The following is a 16,392-nucleotide window of genomic DNA, read 5'->3' as shown; positions in this document are numbered from 1 at the left end:
TCATGGAGAAGGCTGATGGTGATTCTGGCCTTTCTAGGAAAGGACTATACTGACTGCTTGCAAAAGCATCCAATGAAGGGGAATATTTGGTCCTTGCTAATTCACTAGGTGCAGAGCTCAGAGCCGAGGAAGTCTGCACCGAAGAAAATGGTGTGGAAAAGGCCTGCACCAAAGATGTCAGCGCCGTAGTAGTTGAAGGTGTCTACACCGTAAAGGCAAAGGTCTGCCCCAAAGGGTGCGGTGCCATAGTGGAGATTGTCTGCACCAGCAATAAGGACGGTGCCGAGAAGGACTGCACCGAAGTACATGTTAGTGCTGTAAAAGCCTGCACCGTGGAGTACAGAAGAGTCATACTTGGAGATGAAGGTGACTGTATCAACGGTGCCGAACCTGTATAGATGCTGCCATTAGGGGTTGCGACAGAACTGTTGGAACCATAGTCTGCACCGGGAACTCCGGTGCCGATGTCAATAAAGGAGACATGGCTGTAGTCAGGATCATTTGGGGCAGTGCTGAGCATGGAGCCGACAGGGACACAGGTGGCAGCACCAGAGTAGTAATTAATTTCACCTTCTTGTGAGTCAACTCCCTACGATCTCCAGAGGGAGAAGGGAGTGACTTCGGTGAAGAAGAGGAAGAATGCCTCTTGCAGGGTTTAACAGGAGGAGGTAAGCCATCCAACCCAGAAATGGCCTCCGAGAAAGGAGACTTGAGGAGACCTTTCAAAATGAACTTATTTTTCCTCTCGTCGAGAGTCCTGGCAGAGCAGTTTTTACAAATCCCACCCGGAGGATCCACAGTCAAGTGGGAGACATTAAGACAGTAGACACAAGTCATGGCCATCGGAAAGCGGTAACTTACGGCTGCAATCCTTGCACTGCTTGAAACCAATGGAACTTTTCTTATCCGACATAGCAAAAGGGAGAATAAAGGCTACCCAAGGAAAGGGTAAAAAGAGAAAAGGAAGGAATACCAATGATGGTAATGGAGAATTACCACAAGGTAAGAAAAGAGGGTAATGAAGGGAAAAGACTAAAGGGAGAGAGTCTAAAGTGTGCGATAGGGTCGGAAAATATTAGAATAAACTTTTGAGAAAAAATTAGAGTAATAGTAATATATAAACTGTCAAAAAATTAGACAGCTGAGAGAGTGGCTTGACACGGCTGTTCAGCAATGCAGCAAACGAGATCTGAGGTAACAGGGAGCAGATCATTCTGGGTAGGACCTTGGCTTGAGAGTTTTTGGCTGACGCAAGCTTGATATTGGCCGGCTCAGTTCCGAGGACAGAATCGATAACCCATCAGTAAGGAATGAATGAAGATTAACATCAGATCTGGTGTTTCTGACCTGCCTGAGGACAAACATGGTCATTCTGGATGTAGTTTCACATAGAATCATGTTGCAATGGATTAGATGGGATGAAGGTCCCCTTTGTGGCCTGAAAGTCGCTTCATATCTGTATGCTAGTGTGTTATCTACGTTTTGCTGTAATATGCTATGCTATTGTTCTTTCCCATTATGTTTTAGATGTAGTTGTAATAATCATTATTGTCAACCAATCTTATAGTAAGTTTTACCTCAAATAAAGCTTGGCTTCTTTGGATAATTTTGCTGAGCCCAGTTTAGAGAGAGCTGACCTTTGTCTTGCTGGATTGGGTAGTGTAAAGGCTTTGGGTGCGGTTTTACTTTAGTTTTGTAATTTGTTTGATTTTTGTATCTCCATTATTGTTGACTGATCTCCAACAAACTGGCCTTCAAGCAAATGCTGGGTCCCTGGAATTGTATTCACTCCTTTTTCCTGAATTTTATTTATCCACTTATTTATAACTGGATAAGTGTTTAAGGCAGGCATTCAAACAGTGGTTATTTTTTAAAAGAGTGTCTTTATAAAAAATGATGTGACTATAGTGTGAGCTGCAAGGCCTAGCCATTCTCACAGATGTAACAACATTCATTGCCCTTAACCAGTTATGCTTTATTTTGCTTCCTGTATGCCTCCCTGAATTTCCTGTGGCTGAAGCATTGTTTGTGTGTTGGGGGGGGGGGGGTCCTGTTGAAAACTGTGTTTTGCAGATAGAAACTGTACTGGTAGTGATTTTCAGTGGATGGCATTAGTGACTGAGATGAACATAAACAGTTGAAAAGCAGGGAGATGAAAACTCATTCACTAATGTATTGAAGACTAGTTGGATACAATTTGGCTCTCTGTGCCTGCCACAGAACTGGCAGTTTTAAATTCCTATGTGATCACTTTCTGATCATTTACACTCAGTAATATAACCTTCATTGAGAACTTATCCATTGTCTTACATTTGTTTTTTTCTGTGCTCATACCTTAGCGCTGCTTTACTGTGCTCCTACCTTACCTCTGCTTTACTGTGCTCATACCTTACCTCTGCTTTACTGTGCTCATACCTTACCGCTGCTTTACTGTGCTCATACCTTACCGCTGTTTTACTGTGCTCATACCTTACCTCTGCTTTACTGTGCTCATACCTTACCACTGATTTACTGTGCTCATACCTTACAGCTGCTTTACTGTGCTCATACCTTACCGCTGCTTTACTGTGCTCATACCTTACCGCTGCTTTACTGTGCTCATACCTTACCGCTGCTTTACTGTGCTCATACCTTACTGCTACTTTACTGTGCTCATACCTTACTGCTACTTTACTGTGCTCATACCTTACCTCTGCTTTACTGTGCTCATACCTTACTGCTGCTTTACTGTGCGCATACCTTACCTCTGCACAGCGTCCGTCCATTTCTTCCTGGCCTGAATGACTGCCCAAGCCTAGATTACTCTGTTGCTGCACTTAAGTATTCCATTTGTGACCTTCTGCCAGCTGGACTTCCAGACTTTTCGGAAGGTGACCCACTTTTATGCCTGGAAAGCAAGGGATCCAAATGAAAGTTGTGTGCCTGGAGTTAGAAGCCATCATTTTCATGGCAGATAGTCATTAATGCAGTGAAAGCGTGACTTCATCACCACCTCGCGAGATATCCTCTGGAGGCTCACAGTCTCCACCAAAGGCTGCCTGATCATCAGGTTCCCCGATCCTCTTTTGAGAAGAGATACCTGGCTAAAAGCTGCTTCAACCTTCCCCACTGTTAATCCTTCTAGCAATCTGACTCCATTCCTGAGATCAATTCATCAGTGGTGCAGGTCAGTGCCCTACCTCTGTGCCATTGGACTGACTAAACTTATAGTTGTTATTGCAATTACAAAAATGTACATTCTGTTTTAATAACTTCCTGTCATTCTGTTATATCTCTAAAATTATGGAAGTTAATCTGTTTTCATTTAGCTTTCTAGTTAATTATGTGTACCATTTAAATGGATTATTTTTCTTTGTTTTTGCATTATAACTTCATAGTACATGGTCCAGGAGACAGATGAGCAGCTTATCCCAGTTTCACAATTACTGCTGGGCACTCTGTGGTAAAGAGGCATGCTCACAATCATACAGTAGGCAAATGTTGGCTGAGAGGATCAAACCCTGGAATAGAGGATGGCAGGTTGTTAACAACTCACAGATTTACTTCTCTGTGGTAACTGCCAAACATTTTAGGCCATATGTACTGCTTCTGTTATAACTCAGAGTTTTCATTGAATGTGGTCTTTGCACTATCTACCTGATCACCATATTGTAATAAAATGAGCTAGTCAGTATAAAGAAATTAGAAGAGAATATAAACTAAAGTTCAGATTTGTTATGATAATTTTCCAAGTAAAACATTATCAGTGTGATTCAGAGTAAGATGCAACACTTGTTCAGTGGTGTAACTGTACAGATTATCTGTAACAGAATTTACTTGTATTACAGGAATGTTACTGACAGTCATATCCAGGCACTGGAGCGAAGGTTGTCGCAGACGATGGACATGATAGTTAGCAAGAAGAAAAGGTGAGTACAGTACATGTAGTGAAACATGACACATTTTACAAAAAAAAAAAAAATCTCACTTGAGCACAGTATGAATTGATATCCTGTGTTTTTTAAGTAACTATTTTCTTCAGACCTATTAAGGAATGTATTACTGTACAGTGAAGAAAACATTATAATACTGCTGTATAATATTTCATAAATATGTGATAAAGAAACCGATTTACCAAAGCATATTTGGCACAGTACATGTGGTAGTTTTTTAAAGTACGGTACAGACTTTTTGATGGTGTAGGGTTACTACCTTTCATTGTGGCCAAAACCAAGGCCACATGCCTCCCACCTCCCACAACCCCTCCCATCTCCTCTTCTTTCCCCACCCAATTCCCCACTCATTTTAAGATGTCATTGTCAATTTAGGTGAGAAAGAGCACCCTCTTTTTCCATTTGCGATGCCTTTTTTCTGCTGATTTACTATGTTTTTCTGTAAGAAAGCGTAGTAAATCTGCCGATTTAACAAACTCCAGTAGTCTTGTGTGTTTTTTTTTTTTTTTTGAAACAGACTACTGGAGTTTGTACAGTGGTTTCCAGACTACTGAACAATTGGTTTGATTTCCATATAGTCTGGAAAAAATGGGTAGGTGACATTACAATGATAATGTAGATTAGGACATAACTTATTTTGCACAGGTGTGGGTGGGGAGTAGGGTATGGTACCCACCTGTACCTCTTTGCGAGGGACAGTCCCACTTTAAGCAGTTGTGTCCTGTGGAAAAAAAAATCTAAAAAATGGCAAATGTCCTGAAATTTTAAGACGAAATATATTTCTTAAATGTTTTTAAAAAGCTGCATAAAACAGTTATTTTGCAGCTGAAACACATAAATATTATATGAAATACCATAAGCATTCAAGTACTACAAGAATAAGCTTTTATTTTGGCAAAAATGTGAAGTTCTCTCCTTTGCACTGGCTGTGGATATGTTTTGTCCTGCAAAATCTCAATTTTTTACAAAGAAATGTCCCACTTTGGGCATTTGAAAAGGTGGCAACCCTAGGAGTAGGTGGTGCTGACTTGATTGACATCCTGCTGCTTTTGTCAATTACGCATAGCAGATATTCTACCAGGTCTAACCTTTTACTTACTCAGCTGTTGCTAGTGACTGCCTACACCATGCGTCTCGACTCTGCATAATTTTGCAAGATGTTCCTCATTCTGTCTCAGATGTTCATCGTGTTTCACTGTTGCAGTCATGACTGTAGGGTTCTCCCCTGCTGGCAGGCAGTCCTCGGTCGGCCAGAATCCCAAAGTCTGGGTCCGGCGTCGACTGTTCAGCCATGCTCCCTGACGTCAGAGCGCCAGGAGTACAAAGCTGACAGCTGACGCCATGTTCTCCAGTCTTTCTTGCCGTGCGGTGATAGCAGTTCGCAAGTGCCGATCAGCTGACTCCTGACAATTTTTTCTTAAACTTCAGTCCGAAGACTTTCTTCTCCTACTCAAAGCTAAGTACCCCGTTGGGGAAACTTTTTTCTTGCTCTAGTCCGATGTCAGAAAAAGTTAATAATTGTATTTCATGTGGGAAGCAAATACCTCATAAGGATTTTTATTCTTACTGTATTCCTTGCTTAGGCCCTGACCACAACGTAGCTAGTTGTCGGTTTTATGCTAGATTCAATCAACATACTATTAAACGAAGGTACGATTTTGCATTTCATTACTTCGGTAGGCGTTTTAATTACAAAATGTCGTCGGATACGGTTCCAGCTACCGGAGTTCACAAACGACGCAAGGACAAAGACAGGCCTCCGAGGTCCAAATCAGACGATATCGCACAAGCAGAGCCAGCTTCAGGTTTGGCAGTCGTCAGTAAGGCACTTTTGCAGCCCCTGTCGTCAGCCATTTCGGAACCGATAGCCGAAACAGACTCCCACGAGGAGCCAACTAGGCCTTTGAATATTTCTGTTGCAGGACCTTCGGACAATGCTCCTTCGGATGGGTCCGGAGCCGCTGTGCAGGTACTGGCTTCCGAAGGGGTTTTCAGGCCTACTTAGCTTCTAATAAAGGTAAAGACAAAGACAAAGGCAAAGACTCCTTCCAAATCAAAGACTGCAGCCCAGGCCTCTTCTGATCTGGCTCCCAAGTCTCAGAAACAGTTACCTAAGATGGCGGAGGACTTACTTACTATGATTAGGGGTTCACATCCCCCTCCAGATAAAAGACCAAGGCAGGAAGTTTATTATGACTCCTCTGATCAGGCTTCTGTTTCTTCAGTTTCTTCTTCTGACCAGGAATACTCTTTCCCTCCTTATGAGGATTCTGATGCTGAGGAACCCATTCCTTCAGCTTCTTCCCCTGAGGATTTCTCTTTTGGGGAAACTTTGCATGAAATGAGGGAACATTTCCACTGGGAAGGACAGGAGTATTCAGAATCTAAGAAAAGACTAAGGGATTTTCTTCTTCTTCCCCAACATAGACCCCTGGCTATTCCTCCTATTTTGGATATTGTGGATGATGCTTTTTCGGAGGCTAACTTAACTCCTGATTCTTTACCTCCAGCTCCTGTTAAGCCAGACAGATATTACAGGGTTCCTGATTCCCACCAGTTTTTATACAAGAACCCTACTGCTGACCCTGAAACCATTTCTCATGGTCCTAAGGGCGTAAATGCCGCTTCTGCTAAAAACCCCATTCCCACTGAGAAGGATTCCAGATCTTTAGAAAGATGGGGCAAAAAAAGTGTACACTTCTGCTACTTTATCTATTAGGGCTTTAAACTGTCAGTTTCATATGCTGAAATACCAGCAATTTCTCCTGTCTGTTTTAAAACAAAAGCTAACTTCCATTTCCGCCTGTGCAGATGATAAGGAGTTACATGACTTAATGCATGCCACTGAACAAGTTGGGAAGCATGGTTTACACTGTGGATTTGATGCCTTGGAGGCTTCTTGTAGGGTTGCTGCCTCTGGCACAGTAATTAGAAGGCATGCATGGTTAAAAGAGCAAAATTTTCCAGATCAAGTAAAAGCTAAATTATTGGATGCTCCTGTTCAGCATAATGCTTTGTTTGGATCTAAAGCTGAAGAAGTGATTAAAAAGATGGAGGACAAGGCAAAATCTATGCAAACAGTTAAAGATTTCTTACAAGTACAGCCACCCAGATTTAGTAGGAATTGGTCTACAAAAAATTGGTCCTTTCCCAATTCAGACAGGCCTCAGAGGGGTGAATACAGACGCTCCCGAGGAAGGCCTCAAATGCAAGCCTCTTATAGACCAAGACAGTGGACTGCTTCCACCCCTAGGGGAGGAGAGGACAGGTCGCAAGCTCATAGGAAACAGACTCAATGACTCCCTCTGTTGGGCTGCAAGAACTTCTTGCCTGGAAGCCCCTCTCGGAGGAAAACTCTCTTTTTCACCTAAATTGGACTCCTATAACCCAAGACAAGTGGGTTCTGGATGTAGTTTCAAGAGGTTACAAATTCCATTTTCATACCCTACCAAGGCCAAGCGGATGGCCATATCTTCCAAAACATCAATGGTCAGAGGCCTTAAACCAGGTGGAAGCTCTCTTGGCTATGAAAGCCATAGAACTAGTTCCACTTTCAGAGATGGGACAAGGTTTTTACTCAAGGCTCTTTCTAGTCCCCAGGAAGCAAAATTCATGGAGACCCATTCTGGATCTGTCAGTCTTGAACACTTTTCTAGAGATACCAAAATTCAAGATGCTTACTCTACAGCAGCTACTTTCAATGCTGACCAAAAATGCATGGATGGTAACTTTGGATTTAAAGGAGGCATATTTACACATTCCCATCAGGCAGGAATGCAGAAAATACCTCGGGTTCAAGGCCGGATCGAGGCACTATCAATTCTCTGCGCTGCCCTTTGGATTGTCTACTGCGCCCAGGGTCTTCACCAAATGCCTGGCTCCAGTAGTAGCTTATTGCAGACTCAAGGGAATTCAAATTTACCCTTATCTGGACGACTGTCTTATTCAGGCAGACAGTAAGGATGTCTTACTCCAGCATCTAGAGTTTGTTCAGAATCTTCTCAAGTTCCTGGGATTCACTGCAAACATAAAAAAGTCAAATTTGACTCCCTCACAACAGATAATTTTTCTGTGCGTTTCTCTAAACACAACAACCCAGATGGCATTTCTGACATACGAAAAACAATTGCAGCTGGCCTCAACTTTCAAAACCTTGGCAACTTTAACTCAGCTATCTGCAAGGAGATTCCTGCAGGTTTTGGGTTACATGGCCTCCTGCATCCTTCTCATACCATATGCAAGACTACATATGAGGAAAATACAGTGGTACCTAAAAAGTGTATGGTCTCAGCATTGCCACAGTTTAGACATACTGATCTCCGTCCTGCCTTGTCTTCAAAAGGAATTCCTTTGGTGGTCCAAGGCATGTACTCTAAACAAAGGAAAACCCTTCTGTCTGCCTCCTGCCACTCAGATACTGACCACGGACGCCTCAGATTATGCACGGGGAGCCCATTTTCAGGGCAGCTGTCTGCAGGGCCTTTGGACAAAGGATCAGAAGCACCTGCATATCAATTTAAAGGAAATGTTAGCCATTCAGAAAGCTCTATTGGCCTTCAGGAATCTTCTACAACCAGGGCAACTACTGATACGGACAGACAACACCACAGTTATGTGGTACATAAACAAGCAAGGGGGATCTCATTCCTATCCCCTTTGCAGACTAGCCGTGGATCTTTGGAACACAGCTCTAGCTTGCAATCTGGACCTTCAAGCACAATTTCTACCAGGGAAGCAAAGCTTCCTGGCAGACCGTCTGAGCAGAAACCTTTCGGACCCACACGAATGGATGCTGGACACCGAAATATTCAAGATGATTACTGCAGTCTGGGGATGTCCTCACATAGACCTCTTTGCATCCCACCTCAATCATCAACTACAGATTTTTTGCACCAGGACTTTCCATGAACAAGCTTGGAAAGTGGATGCACTATCATTCAGTTGGAGAAACCTCTCGGGATATGCCTTTCCGCCTCTTCCTCTTCTTCCATGGGTATTATTAAAGATCAAACAGGATAAGCCCAAGATGATAATCTTGCTGGCCCCAAATTGGCCTCGACAGTTTTGGTACCCAACACTGAAAAACCTTTGGAGCCCCCTTGGGTTTTACCACAGAATCCGAACCTTCTGTCCCAACACCAGGGTCAGATTCTACACTCCCATGTCAAAACTCTCAGCCTGGCGGCCTGGTTAATCCAGGGTCTTTGAATCATTCTCTCCTACCCAAGCAGGTTATGAATGTCATTTTAGAAGCCAGACGTCCTAGCACTAGAAAATCTTATGCAGGAAAATGGAAAATATTTTGTTCCTGGATGCAGGCTCAGGATTCTGCTTATTCCTAACATTCTTCAGATTTTACTTTACCTGACAGGCCTCTTACATAAGGGTCTCTCTTTCTCTTCCATAAAGATTCATGCCTCTGCTATTGCTGCTCGTTATAATACAGACCCTCCAATCTTTTCCCACCAGCTCATGAGACAGTTTCTCAGAGGAGCTAAGAACTTAAGGCCCCCTAGATCTCCTCCCATTCCTGCTTGGGATCTCAGCTATGTTTTGGAAAAGCTCACCTTACCTCCTTTTGAGCCTGCTGCCACATCTGACATCAAGTTTTTATCTTGGAAGACAGCCATCCTGATGTCCTTCAAAGATGCATCTGCAGTCATCACATATGGGTTGTCCTGCCTCAGGCAGCCCTTCGGTCGGCCGGATTCCAAAGTCTGGGTCCAGCATCGGCTGATGTCGCCCCTTCCCCGACGTCAGAGTGCCTGGGGTGTAAAAGCGTCAGCCAACGCCATCTTCCTCAGTCTTTCTTGCCGCGTGGTGCCTGAAGCAGAAGCAGTTCGCAAGTGCCGGTCGGCCAGCTCCTGTAATTCAGCTAAACCGAAGACTTCAAAAGCTAAGTACCCCGTTGGGGACTCTTTCTTGCCTCAGCCGATGTCAGATAAAATTAATAATTGCTTAACTTGTGGGAAACAAATACCTCATAAGGATTTCCACTCTTACTGCCTACCTTGCCTAGGCCCAGACCACGACGTCTCGGCCTGTTCCGCCTGTGCCTCCTTCAACCGACGCACTCTAAGACGTCTGTCGGAGTTTGCAGAGGAATTTTTTGGGGCTAGTTTTGCTTACAAAATGCCATCGGAGACTCCGACTTCACATTTATTAAAGAAACGGAAGGACAAGGACCGACACACGCGGTCTGCAGTTTCGGCTGAAACCACGGCCAGGCCTACCGCGAGTGTCTCAGTCTCGGCTGAAACAGAGTCCTTGGCGCTACCGTTCACTGAAACCGTACAACCGACAACCTCGGCTCCGGAGGCCACTACTGTATCGGTTGTTGAATCTCCATTGGAATCTGCTGTCCAGGAACCTTCCGACACCATTCCCTTAGACAAAACTACACCAGCACGTGGTGCAGCCAGGCCTCCTGCATCCATGTCTATTAAGACATTCTCTAGGGCTAAAGCTGCTAAACATTCAAAATCTATGCCTCCCATGGTTATCCCTCAGGGACCCACTACAGGTTCTCAGATCCTTAGTCTAGAAGAGGACCTTATTTCATTAATTAGGGGCTCTCAGCCTCATCCGGACAGGGGCTCTCAACCTCCTACAGAAAAAAGGCGCAGGGTTGAGCCCTCTGATCCCCTCTCCTCAGATGAGGCCTCTGATGGCTCTGCTCTCTCGGACTACCAGGAGGAGACTTTTTCGGCCTACGAGGATTCAGATGCAGAGGAATCTATCCCTTCGGCCTCCCCTCCTGAAGAACTGTCTTTTGGGGAAACTCTGCACACTATGAGGGAGCATTTCCAATGGCAGGGCCAGGAATTCTCTGATTCCAGGAAGAGATTAAGGACCTTCTTGCATTTGCCTCAGCATAGACCTTTTGCTATTCCCCCTGTTTTGAATGTCATTGATGATGTGTACTCTGAATCTAGCACAACCCCTGACACTCTCCCTCCGGCTCCTGCCAAACCCGATAGGTACTACAGGGTCCCGGAATCACATATTTTCCTTTACAAGGCCCACTCTGCTGATCCAGAAACTATTTCCCAGGGCCCTAAAGGGGTTGCAGCTGTCACTACAAAAAATCCACTTCCCTCTGAAAGGGAGTCCAGGGCTTTAGAGCGATGGGGTAAAAAAGTGTATACTTCTGCTACCCTTTCTATGAGGGCTTTAAACTGTCAATTTCATATGATACAGTACCAAGAATATTTGTTAGATGAATTGCATAAAAAGCTGTCTTCACCTGAACCCCTAGATCGCAAATCACTTCAGGATCTGGTACATAACTCTCAACAGGTTAGCAACCATTTCTTGCAGTGTGGTTATGATGCATTGGAAGCTTCATGTAGGTCAACTATGACAGGTGCAGTCATACGTAGGCATGCTTGGCTGAAGAACAATCTCTGCAAGACCATGTTAAAGCAAAGCTTCTGGATGCTCCACTGGAAAAGCAAAAGTTATTTGGCTCCACTGCTCAGGAGGTCTTAAAGAAATTTGAAGAAAAGGCAAAATCTGTACAAACAGTCAAAGATTTTATGCAAGTCCAACCACCAAGATTCAGCAGAAATTGGCCTTCCAAGAACTGGTCCTTTCCAGACACAGACAGATTCCAGAGAGGCAAGAACAGGAGTGCCAGAGGTAGAGGGCAAGCTAGAGGCTCCTACAGAGGACTTCAATGGCAGCCTCCCAACCAGAGAGGTAGTGCAGGGCCTACAACTGCTGCACAAGGACAGACTCAATGACTTTACTTTCACACCGCCAACCAGGGCTCAATTGGAAGCACCTTTGGGCGGAAAGCTTTCCTTATTTTCAGAAAATTGGCACATTATTACAAGGGACAAATGGACACTACAAATAATAGACAAAGGATACAGGTTCCATTTCCACACATTACCAAAAGAAAAGGCATGCCAGACCTGCCACCAAATCAAAGGGCAGAGGCTTTGAAACAAATGTCCAACTTAATGAAAATGAAAGCAATAGAAAAGGTTCCTCTCGCAGAACAAGGCCAAGGATTTTATTCCAGACTCTTCCTTGTTCCAAGAAAAGAAAAGCAATGTAGGCCTATTCTCGACTTGTCCGCACTAAATACTTATCTCATTGTGCCAAAATTCAAAATGCTGACTCTACAGCAACTCCTTCCCATGCAGGGCAAGGGGTCTTGGCTGGTAACTCTGGACCTCAAGGAGGCATACCTGCATGTCCCTATCAGACAAAGTTGCAGAAGACACCTCAGATTTCTTGCAGGTTCAGAGCATTATCAATTCTCAGCATTGCCCTTTGGCTTATCTACTGTGCCCAGAGTATTCACGAAATGTCTGGCATCAGTAATTGCACACTGCAGACTTCAGGGGATGCAAATATACCAGTATCTGGACGACTGCCTTATACAAGCGGACAGCCAACAAATTTTGGTAAAACACTTGAATTATGCCATCTATCTTCTTCAGGCCTTGGGATATACAGTCAACATTCACAAGTCAAGACTTGTACCATCCCAAAGAATAACTTTTCTGGGTGCGGTTCTAGACACAACCACCCAAATGGCTTTCCTCACAGAAGAAAAACAAAACCAACTACCGGATTACTTCAAAAACCTATCAAGACAAACTCAGCTGACTGCAAGGAAACTCCTGCAGGCCCTGGGTTACATGGCTTCTTGCATTCTTCTGATTCCTCAAGCAAGGCTACATATGAGGAAACTCCAGTGGTACTTAAGGAGTTTATGGACTCAGCACAGTCACAGCTTGGAAACTTTGATACCACTCATCCCATGCCTTCAAAGGGAATTTCTGTGGTGGGCTCAAGCAAGCCAAACAGGGGTTTGCCCTTCAGCAAACCAATAGCCAGCCAAACCATTACAACGGACGCTTCAGACCACGGATGGGGAGCGCACATGGAAGGAAGATGCATTCAAGGACTATGGTCTCAAAAAGAGTTACGCATGCACATAAACCAAAAGGAAATGCTGGCAGTGATACATGCAATCGAGGCCTTCAAGTTATTTCTACATCAAGGCCACCTGCTAATAAGGACAGACAACACTACAGTTATGTGGTACATAAACAAGCAAGGAGGCACCCATTCCTACCTTCTTTGCAGACTGGCAATGAATCTATGGGAACTTTCCTTGACTCTCAATATACAGCTGCAATCCCAGTTTGTACCAGGAAAGGACAATATACTGGCGGACAGCTTAAGCAGGAACATCATGGATGCACACGAATGGATGCTGCACCCAGACATCTTCCATCAGATAACACAATCATGGGGGAGACCGGACATAGACCTCTTTGCCTCCCCACACAATCATCAGCTGGAGAAATTCTGCTCAAGGACATACCACCCACAAACATGGAATGTGGACGCCCTCTCTTTCAGCTGGAGAACTCTAACAGTGTATGCATTCCCACCTCTTCCATTAATGACCAAGGTCTTACTGAAGATCAGGGCAGAGCAGCCAAGAGTGATTCTGATAGCTCTGGACTGGCCAAGACAGCACTGGTACCCATTGCTAAAGAGCATGTCACGGACAAAACCATGGCTTCTGCCACAATGGCCGCTTCTCCTGACGCAGCACAATTACAAAACTCTGCATTCCAACCTGAAAATATTACAACTAACTGCCTGGAAAATACCTTGACTCATCACCAGGATAAGCTATCCAAGAGAGTGAAGGATATCATCATGGAAGCTTGCAGGCCTTCCACAAGAAAGGCATACTCAGCAAAATGGAAAAGATTTCACACCTGGAGCACCTCAAAGGGCCTAGATGCAACAGTTATGAACATGGCACATATCCTGGAATATTTGGCAGAAATGCTCCACAATGGCCTGTCTTACTCTTCCATTAAAATTCATGCTTCAGCAATCTCAGCAGAGTACAATACTGATCCACCTGTCTTCTCTCATCCTCTGCTAAGACAGTTTTTAAGAGGAATTAAAAACATCAATCCTCCAAGGAAACCACCACTGCCTACTTGGGACCTTAACTTCGTGTTGGAAAAACTAACACTGCCTCCCTTTGAACCAGCAGCATCTGCAGAACTACAGTTCCTCTCTTGGAAGACTGCCTTCCTTCTGGCCATAACCTCAGCAAGAAGAGTATCTGAGTTACAGGCCCTCATGGCAGTACAGCCATTGCTTATTTTTCATCAAGACAGAGTCTCATTGAGAACCAATCCTTCATTTATGCCAAAGGTGGTATCTAGGGTCTCATTAAACCAAGCTATTCACCTGCCTACCTTCTTTCCAAATACACAAAACAAAGGGGAAAAGCTTCTGCACACCCTGGACATACACAGTTGCGCTACTACTTGGACAGAACAAAAAATTACAGAAAAACTGACCAGTTGTTTGTAGCATATGCTGCTGGTGCACAAGGAAAAGCAATTTCAAAACGGACAATTTCAAAATGGATAGGGAATTGCATTCGGTTCTGTTACTCCTTTCATGGAAAAACTGTGCCAGCTAACATTAGACCTCATTCGACCAGAGCCACAGCCACCTCCACAGCCTTCTTAAGAGGGGTGGCTACCAAGGACATTTTAGAAGCTGCTACATGGAGCTCCGTGCATACATTTTCCAAGCATTACAACTTACTTTTATATTCCAGACCCAGAGCAGGCTTTGCTACGGCAGTCCTGCAGGGCATTTTAGCTACACCATCCTTTACATAGATCTTCCACCCCCAGATTGGCTATGGTATTCTACCCATATGTGATGACTGCAGATGCATCCTTGAAGGACATAGTACAGTTTTGTACCTACCATAAATGTAGATGTCCGATATGTATGCATCTGCAGTCAGGTTTACCCTCCCTCCTTCCCCTCTGTGGTATTTCTTGGGTACATTCCCCTCTCATAGCTAGCTGGGGTTATCTATTATGGTGTATTTGTTTTTATATATGTATATATTTTTGTGCATGTTTGGAATTTATTGCATTTCTCCAAATTTAGCCTTCCTTAGAGGGCACCTGGCATCTGGGGCAAGAAAAACTGAGGAAGATGGCATCTGTTGACGCTTTTATACCCCAGGCGCTCTGACGTCGGGGAAGGGGTGACATCAGCCGACGCCGGACCCAGATTTTGAACTGGACGATCAAGGGCTGCCTGAGGCAGGACAACCCATATGTGATGACTGCAGATGCATACCTATCGGACATCTACATTTTTGGTAGGTACAAAACTGTACTTTAGCTCTGACCTCTACCAGGAGAGTTTCAGAGTTGCAAGCTCTTATGGCTGTGGAACCTTATATTATTTTTCATCAAGACAGGGTGTCTTTAAGGACTAATCCTACTTTCATGCCCAAGGTGGTTTCCAAAGTGGCTTTAAATCAAACTATTCACTTCCCAACTTTTTTACCCACTCCTCAAAATAAAGGGGAAAGGATCTTACATTCCTTGGACGTACACAGACAACTACGTTTTTACCTGGACAGAACCAAGGACATCAGGAAATCAGAGCAATTGTTTGTTTCTTATGCTTCAAGTTCCCAAGGTTAAGCCATTTCAAAACAGACCATTTCTAAATGGATTGCTCATGGAATCAGATTTTGCTATTCACACCATGGAAAGCAAATCCCAGGGAATATAAGGACTCACTCTACCAGAGCTGCTGCCACTTCAGCTGCCTTCCTCAGGGGAGTTCCTACCAAAGACATTTTGGAAGCTGCAACTTGGAGTTCAGTGCATACTTTTTCCAAGCACTACAGTCTACCTCTCTACTCTAAGTCTAGGGCATGCTTTGCTTCTGCAGTCTTGCAGGGCCTTATAGCCGCCCCCTCTACTTTATGACCACCTCCCTTTCATTCTGCTTTGGGATTCTACCCTACAGTCATGACTGCAACAGTGAAACACGATGAACATAGTACAGTTGTGTACACTTACCATAAATGTAGATGTTCGAGTGTCTTCACTGTTGCAGTCTGGGTTTCCCTCCCTCCTGTCCCCTCTTATTTTTTCTTTTGTGTTGTTCCTTTTTTCTCCCTTCTTCTGAGGTGTATTTGCAAAGGGTATGGGACCTTACTCATTTTGGAACTCCTGACATCTGGGGAAAGAAAAACTGGAGAACATGGTGTCGGCTGTCAGCTTTGTACTCCTGGCGCTCTGACGTCAAGGAGCATGGCTGAACAGCCGACGCCGGACCCAGACTTTGGGATTTTGGCCGACCGAGGACTGCCTGCCGGCAGGGGAGAACCCTACAGTCATGACTGCAACAGTGAAGACACTCAAACATCTACATTTATGGTAAGTGTACACAACTGTACTTTTTTGATTCTCCGGTAATCGCCAGTAAGTAATGCTGCACATTAGAGTTGTACATTTCTTGTACACAAGAACCTGTACCTCTGAACTTCATTGTGCAAGAATTCTGCACAAAGCCAAAATGAAATGGGTATATGTATGTATGTATGTATGTCTGCGTGTTTTGGGGGGGGGTGCAAAAGACCAAA

The 16,392-nt window shown here is 44.3% G+C and overlaps 1 protein-coding gene across 1 annotated transcript in view; it reads left to right on the top strand.

The window, feature by feature from the left end:
* LOC122802497 (Golgi pH regulator) overlaps nt 1–16,392 on the top strand; it is a 467,960-nt gene that overhangs the window by 215,100 nt on the left and 236,468 nt on the right. The window contains exon 7 of the mRNA XM_044072150.1: nt 3,828–3,908. Coding sequence (XP_043928085.1) covers nt 3,828–3,908 — 81 coding nt within the window. The remainder of the gene's footprint in view (nt 1–3,827; nt 3,909–16,392) is intronic.

Source organism: Protopterus annectens, chromosome 5.part0, assembly GCF_019279795.1.
Source record: "Protopterus annectens isolate FY-2018-M chromosome 5.part0, PAN1.0, whole genome shotgun sequence".
NCBI lineage: Eukaryota > Metazoa > Chordata > Ceratodontiformes > Protopteridae > Protopterus > Protopterus annectens.
The sequence above is the reverse complement of the archived record's forward strand: the minus strand, read 5'-3'. Positions and strand labels throughout refer to the sequence as shown.